The sequence below is a fragment of the Gallus gallus genome, chromosome Z (genome assembly GCF_016699485.2).
Source record: "Gallus gallus isolate bGalGal1 chromosome Z, bGalGal1.mat.broiler.GRCg7b, whole genome shotgun sequence".
Lineage (NCBI taxonomy): Eukaryota > Metazoa > Chordata > Aves > Galliformes > Phasianidae > Gallus > Gallus gallus.
The window spans coordinates 52,767,643-52,774,790 of NC_052572.1; the positions used below are offsets into that span (position 1 = coordinate 52,767,643).

At 46.0% G+C, this 7,148-nt stretch overlaps 1 protein-coding gene across 4 annotated transcripts in view; it reads right to left on the reverse strand.

Annotated features, from left to right (window-relative positions):
• The window catches only part of GNE (glucosamine (UDP-N-acetyl)-2-epimerase/N-acetylmannosamine kinase), a 37,247-nt gene extending 30,369 nt beyond the window's left edge, over window positions 1–6,878 (reverse strand). For all 4 annotated transcript variants that reach the window (XM_015280423.4, NM_001031432.3, XM_040655558.2 and 1 more), the window contains exon 1: window positions 6,733–6,878. In XM_015280423.4, coding sequence (XP_015135909.1) covers window positions 6,733–6,783 — 51 coding nt within the window. In that variant the 5' untranslated portion in view covers window positions 6,784–6,878. The remainder of the gene's footprint in view (window positions 1–6,732) is intronic.
• Window positions 6,879–7,148: the final 270 nt, after the last annotated feature.

Genomic DNA, 7,148 nt, shown 5'->3' on the forward strand with positions numbered 1-7,148 from the left:
AAGTATGGAAATTTTCAACCACAAAACATCTTAAGTGGCTTTTGTGGTTATTTATTAAAGAAACAAACAAACAAAAACAAACAGACAACAACCCACCAAAGGCAATAGTTGTCCTTGGGAATATTTAAACTCTGCCTGGAATTGACTGTTTCCAAGAGAGAAAGAACATCTTAATGGGAACATCTTAACGGGATCAGTTACGGGAGACGGGCTTACTTTGTCCAGAGAGGGCATGTTTGCTGCTTAGAATTTGAACAGAAGACCATCTGATCACGTCCTTTGATCTGCATCTGGCTTAGAGATCGCACTGCTTGGAAAGCCATCCTGAGCGAGGTGACAGATACAGACTGGGAGAAAGGACTGTGGCCTGCACCTAAGAGAACGGACCTGTCAGTGCCTGACCGCACTGTCATACAGGAAATGCATTGCGTGGGCTGACACTTGGTGCCACTGCCTTCTGCACGCAAGTTACCTCCTCCCACCCGAAAGCAAAGGAATATGTCTTTTTAAATCAACATCTACATCAAGTGTAGGTGTTATCTCCTTCCTTAACTCCCCATTTACATCTGTTTGATTTATGTCAAAACCAGCTGCTGAGTATAAGGAAGTGAAAACTCAGTCTAAGATTTTCACAAGTAACCAGAAGCAGCTGTGCATGTCCTTGGGCATTGTGCCACCAAAAAAGCATGAAAGAGCTTGAATAATAAAGGTAAGAGCATAGTGCTTCCAGGACAGCTGGTCTTTCTGATGCAGTCATTATTTCTGAGGAAAGTGTTGTCCAGCAGCATTCAGCTGCTGTGAATGCACTCTGTTATGAATGTACTTCATAGGAAAAGACTGGGTAACACCTACTGTATGATACAAGGAGAATAGAAGCAGATGCACACAGCAGGAAAAAGCATAACAAGATACTGCCTTTCTGCATCTTCTTGTTTGTTCTTCACAAAACTACCAGGTGGGCAGTGTACAGCCAATACTTACTGCAAGCAACCGCAGCAGTTTTAGGTCAGTATCACCACAGCACGGGCTTGCAACTTGTATCTGATACTTCAGAGAAAGGGGAGATAGGGAGGATGAGACAAAGTAATTTATGCTATGCAAGATTTGGGGTTTTATTTCCTCTTCCTCACAGCACAGATCTCTCACATCCTTGCTCAGAATTTTACAGATGGATGATATGGATGCTCGTAAGGTTGTTAGGCACAGAGTTCCTTGCCAAGGAAGAGGAAATTCAAAAATATCTGAAAATGGGAGAACATACGATAAAATGAGGTCCATCAAGACCCCAGGTACGGAGAATTAAGATTCTCATTGAAATTACAGGAATTGGATAAAGATATCACAGGACTTTAGAGTTGCCAGTGTTCTGTAACAGATTAACAACCTTTTTCTTAGTAGGACAATAACATATGGTGGTTTTTGGTGGTTTATTATATAATTTATATTTACCTATAAAATTTGAATGAAGTTTCCAGTAACTTGCTAGAGTAGTAGGATGCAGTGGATGCACAGTATGAAAGACAGCCTCTACTCTGGTGGGCTCTTTGGCTGAGGAGAGCTAAGACAGTACCTATATAAAACCACATAAAACCCACGCAAAAGAGTGCTGACAACTTCAATGTGATTTTTATAATTCCATGCAAACTCTGATGACTTCAGCCTACAACTTCAACTGAAAGAAACTACACACAACTTTTTTTTCCCCCACCCTGTCTCTCTAAAAATAAAACAGTGGAACTGACCCACTTTCTGCTGCCATCACATGATCCACTCTGCTTGTGTGATCAATCCAGTGCTTCAAGGGTCTGTTTTCCTTACTTGGGTTAAAAGCTCTTAAGGACGTGGTTTGTCTGTTTCAAGTTCCACTCATGTTCACTTCTGCTAGAATAAACATGATTGCTATTGCTGATTCATGCTTGTTGACACACGTCAAGCATCCACTAGGGGATACAGCACACTTCAAGCTGGCTTTGAAGCAGCTGGGGTTGAACAGTGATGGCAGCCTAGCTGGGCTCACGCTTGTAGCAGGATTTTCAGAGCAGGATGGCAAGGTGTAGTCTGCTGAAGCCTGTGCTGTGTCTAAGCCTCAGACAAGCAGATAAGACAGTCTACTTAAAACTGGCTGAGATGTGTTCAAACAGGAATGAATAGAGCCACTGTACCTAATCAAGAGTATTTGGACAAAAGCTAGGAAGGAATCAACTTGGTTGCAAGCTGTTGTTATTAGGTAAGAACAGTGGTAAGTCTGTCAACAAACAGATTTCAGTTTTCACTTCATTTGGGAGTGGTATTTATCAGGCATACTTGGTAAAGGGAAACATGCAGAAGAAATGGCCAAGTTAGCTTGATGTAAGTGCCTCTCAAATGTGGAGAACCAGAAAGCAAAACTAAGTTCTATTAAGCTTTCTTGGTTCTTGTCACTCTGGGCTTCTACCACAACTTGTTAATTCCATTTAAAGAGACATGGTTACAAAGCATAGCTTGATCTTCTATCTGGGTTTTTTTTTTTTTTTTTTTTTTTTTTTAGCATTTTCATCTCAATGGGTGCAGAGACTGAGGACAGATCAGACTCCCTACCTAGAGAGGAGCTGCTGTGCTTGTGGGTCTGTGCAGGCTTGCAAGCTCCAACAAAGGTGCAGAGATGTGCTGCCACGGAGTGGAAAGTACAACAGGCCAGAAGCTGGGAGGAGAGGGAAAGAAGCAGAAATGCACATCTAGTGATAGGACTGCCTGATTTTTCCCACTTACAATTGAGATATGATACTGAAAAGAATATTAAATGGCTGGCAGTGAGGAATGTTACAGCACTGAACTCTGTCCTTCTGTCAGTATTAATAAAGACTTCCTGCACTGTGAGCAGGTCTAGAGGTTTCTACTTGTTCGTCTTGTCCAGCTAGTACATAAGCTTTACAGCCTTTTTTATAGCTTCTAATGTGCCAAACATCCTACTTGCTTGCAACTGTGTTTTCAATGAGATTCTCTGATGACAAATTCCTAATTTTAGGGGGGTTAATACTACTACATAGTTACAAATAAATAAATAACAGATAAAGCTCAGATCTAGACTAAAGAATGATACAAGTAAACATGTATTTCATCCTTTTTTTCCATGGTAAAATTGCTTTACGTATTTCGTAAACGTCTAATTTGACTGTTAGCTTCTGTGAAGACAAAAAGAAAATGTGATTGTAATGACGGTTACGCTACACAATACAAACAGTTTGTAATTTCAGGACAGCTGAGGAAATTTTTAAAGACAGAATATAAAACGTGCAAAGAAATCTTATTTCTTCTTCTTGTGTGTGTGTGTGTGTAGCTTTCACTCAGAAACAGGCAAATCCTCCTGACTTGGAAGTTTGTAACGTACCAGGTCCCATTAGCTGAGTTATGCAAGCATCATTTTTATCTGTATGACTTTTAGAGTAATCTCAAATCCTACACTATTAAATGGCTGTTATCTGGTCCTGAAACAATTTCATATTTTTCATTTGAAGATCCTTGCAGAAATGCTGTGGAAGGCTCAGATGGCAGTCAAAAGCACAGCATTTTCTGCATCAAGCACTGCCTAAAAGTACATTTCTGTTTTTAATTCTGGGTCAGGGAAAAAAAAAAAACACCTCATTTTTTGTTTGGACAATCGATAGCCCACATTTTCATTACTAGCAATCTCCAGAAATGGTTTTGCTCTCCAAACAACAAGCAAAATTCGAGGAAAAGTAAGAACAAGCACATGAATCTAAAGGAGGCACTATCTATCTAAAAGCGACTCATATCGTAAATGGTAATTATGGTAATTTACTTATTTCCTGCCTTCCTTCACACAGTTAACTGAAACAGAAAATTGTATCTAAAGTATCTGAGTGATGATCAGCAGTTATTCTTAGTTGACTTCCAGGACGGTCTCATTTTCTCAGCTGGACTTCTAGGCATGGTATTTCATTAGGGCTCTGATTTGGTACTCAGTGTTTGAATGAAAGATGGTCTCAAATTACAAAGTAAAAACAACTGCTAAAATATTTTCTGACTTTGCGTGTGCTTTGTGAGGTGCTCTAACCTCCACAGGCCGTGCAGAGGCTCTCTGGGAAAGGCCATACGCCTGGAACACAACCAGAGACAAGCAGCCTATTTTCCCAAGGCGAGATGCATGCCAGGATGTAGAAGGCCACCCAGAGCCATATGGTTACAGACACCTTCTGATCAGCTTGGCTGCGGAGGCAGTCATGTTAGAAATCCGCATAAGCATCCCTGCCTTTGACTAAGGGGACTATTTGCCTGCGCTTTCTAAAATCCTGCCAGGCAATTCTGGAGTACTGACACTGTGTAGCATGCTCTTGTGCCTCACGCTAAGTCCCATGAGCAGTCTCGTTCTTCTACAGCAGAATTATGAGAAAAAATGTGGCAATTGGAAAAGGATTTTCAAAAGGATATTTTGCATTTTTAAAGCAAGGTACTTTGTGGGAAGGTCACCACGACCAACTTCCACCACGTGGAATTACGCAGGTTTGCAAAAAATATTAGAGGGATCCTTGTCTCTGCCTTAGTCTCATTTTTATGTAACGCATAAAAATCCCCTTTTCTTGAGCATCACAGCACTGATGGGATTCTCAGTTCCTTAATTATTTCCCACGGCGTGGGCTGCCAACTGTCTCACTAGCTAAATACTCCAGGCTGCAGGTAGACCGGTTAAATATAAAATGGCACAGGAGTAGCAGAGCAGAGGTGAGGATCCTTCTGGTAGGAGAACAAAAGTCAAAAAGTCCTCTCAGTTTTTGTGTAGTAACATTCTATTTTAAAGCCTGAGGGGACTTCTGTTGCCTTCTGTTGCCATCTGTGCTGCTTATTTCCTTGTTATGAATGAGGAGCTTTGATAAGGTTAGTTCCTATCTCTGTGTTGGTTTACTCTTTTCAGACTCTGACGCCATGACACGATGGTGTTGTCTTTAAACTTAGGGCACCATGGGGAAACAGCTACAGGAGGTCAAAGAAACTTTGCCAAAGAATTTTTTACTTAAAAATAAGGACTACGGACACATTTTCAGTGACATGGTAAGACGCTCAGATTCAAACGGGATAAGACCTCTTTACACGTACAGGCACACATCTTAGCTTTTGTACTTTGGCAGACATCACAGAATCACAGAACTGTAGGAGTTGGAAGGGACCTCTAGAGATCATCCAGTTCAACCCCCTGCTAGAGCAGCTTCTCTACAAGATGTTGTGAAGGAAAACGTCTAGGCAGGTTTTGAATATCTCCAGAGAAGGAAACTCCTCAACTGCTGCAGGCAGCCTGTTCCAGTGCTCTGTCACCCTCACAGTAAAGAAGTTTTTCCTCATGTTCACATGGAATTTCTTGTATTCCAGCTTATGCCCATTGCCTCTTGTTCCATTACTGCACACCACTAAAAAGAGCCTGACCCATACACTTGATTGCTGCCCTTTAAATACTGATAAGTACTGATAAGAACCCCTCTCAGCCTTCTCTTCCCCTGGCTGAACAGCCCCAGGTCTCTCAGCCTTTCCTCTTAGAGGAGATACTCCAGGCCCCTCATCATCTGTGTGGCCTTCCAAAGGACTCTCTCTAGAAGTTCCCTGCCTTTCTTGAACTGAAGAGTTCAGAACTGGACACAGTAGTCCAGATATGGCCTGACCAGGGCAGAACAGAAGGATCTGCTGGCCATGTTCTTTTAAAAATACAACCCAATATACCATTGACCTTCTTGGCCACAAGGGCACACTGCTGGCTTATGGCCAACCGACTGTCCACCACCACAACCAGGTGCTTCTCTGAAGAGCAGATCTCCAATGTCTTTTCTGCATCCTTCCTGAATGCAGTCATACCTTCTGGTCACGGACACAAAGAAAGACGAGGAGTCATTGAACCTGCTCTACAGGTGGTATTGAGCAGCCGGCAGTAACCACTTTGAGCATATCCAACCCTGGAGTGCTGTCCAAGGGGAAGAAGCCTGGGACTCAGTGGGCACCTCAAACCCCTTAGAGACACCTCATCAGCCCCCGTGGCTCAGTGTCCCCTTCTCTCTCTGTCTGCCTCTCTTCTGCCTTTCCCTCAGCGCCACCTTCCCTTCATTTCCGTTAGCTGAACATCTTCAGAGAAAACCTACTCAGAAACACTGCCCCACGGAGATGAAGCTCCCTGTCAGTCCGCCGGCACGCACAGCCCCACACACACTCACTGCCCATATCCTGCTTGGGACGTGAGTCCTCCAAGGCTCCACATCTTTCTTCTCAATGCTCCCTATAGAGCGCCTGGCACAATGGGGCCATGCCTCATCGCCACCAGGACAACAGCAAAACAAATGGAGTGACCGATAACGCTAAAACCAAACATCCAGCAACCTTCTCCGACCGCCCTCCCGGCGCTAACCCCAACACGAGGGAGCCTAAACCCAACGCATCACCAAACAGTACGCGGGGAAGTCACAAGAAAGACGGTGCCGGCTGAGCGAAGGCTACCAGCTCCTAAACCTTAACACGGACTACCCAGAAAGGCTGAATCCGCGCAGCACGGCGGACCTCCCGGTACGGCGGCCAACATCCCACAAGACACGCGGGGATCGGGGGCCCCGCGGCGCGTCCCGTCCGCCCGGCGCCGGCCCCGCGGGGTCCAGGCACGGCATCTCGGGGCGTCGCCCCTCTCCCGGGGGCTCCCCGCGGCCCCCACACCGCCGCACCCCCCTCCCCCGCGGGCTGCGCGGAGCCGCGCCGCCGACTTACATGGGGGCCTTGGGCGGGCGGCTCCCGGCGCGGCGGCACGTTGGTGCCCATGGCCGAGCCGCTCGCAGCCGCTGCCAGGCCGAGCGAGCGGAGGAAAGACAGGAGCCCAGAGCCGGGAGCGCGGCCGAGCCGCAAAGCACCGCCCCGAAGAACGGGGAGGAGGGATGTGAAATAGAGGGAGGCGGCACGACTGGAGACGGGCGCTGCCCCGAGCCTTGTAGCCTCGCTTAGCGGCTGGGGCGGCGGGCAGAGGGGAGGGCTGGGCAGACGGGCTGAGTAGGGGTGTCAGCGGGGTGCCACTGACCCCTCACGTGGTAGTGCTGCCGGGATGTCCAGTGCCCAGCAGGGCGGTAGGACCCCGGCTCTCTAGAGGCAACGTGCTTGGGAAGCAAGGCCTGCATGGAATCTGCATCAAA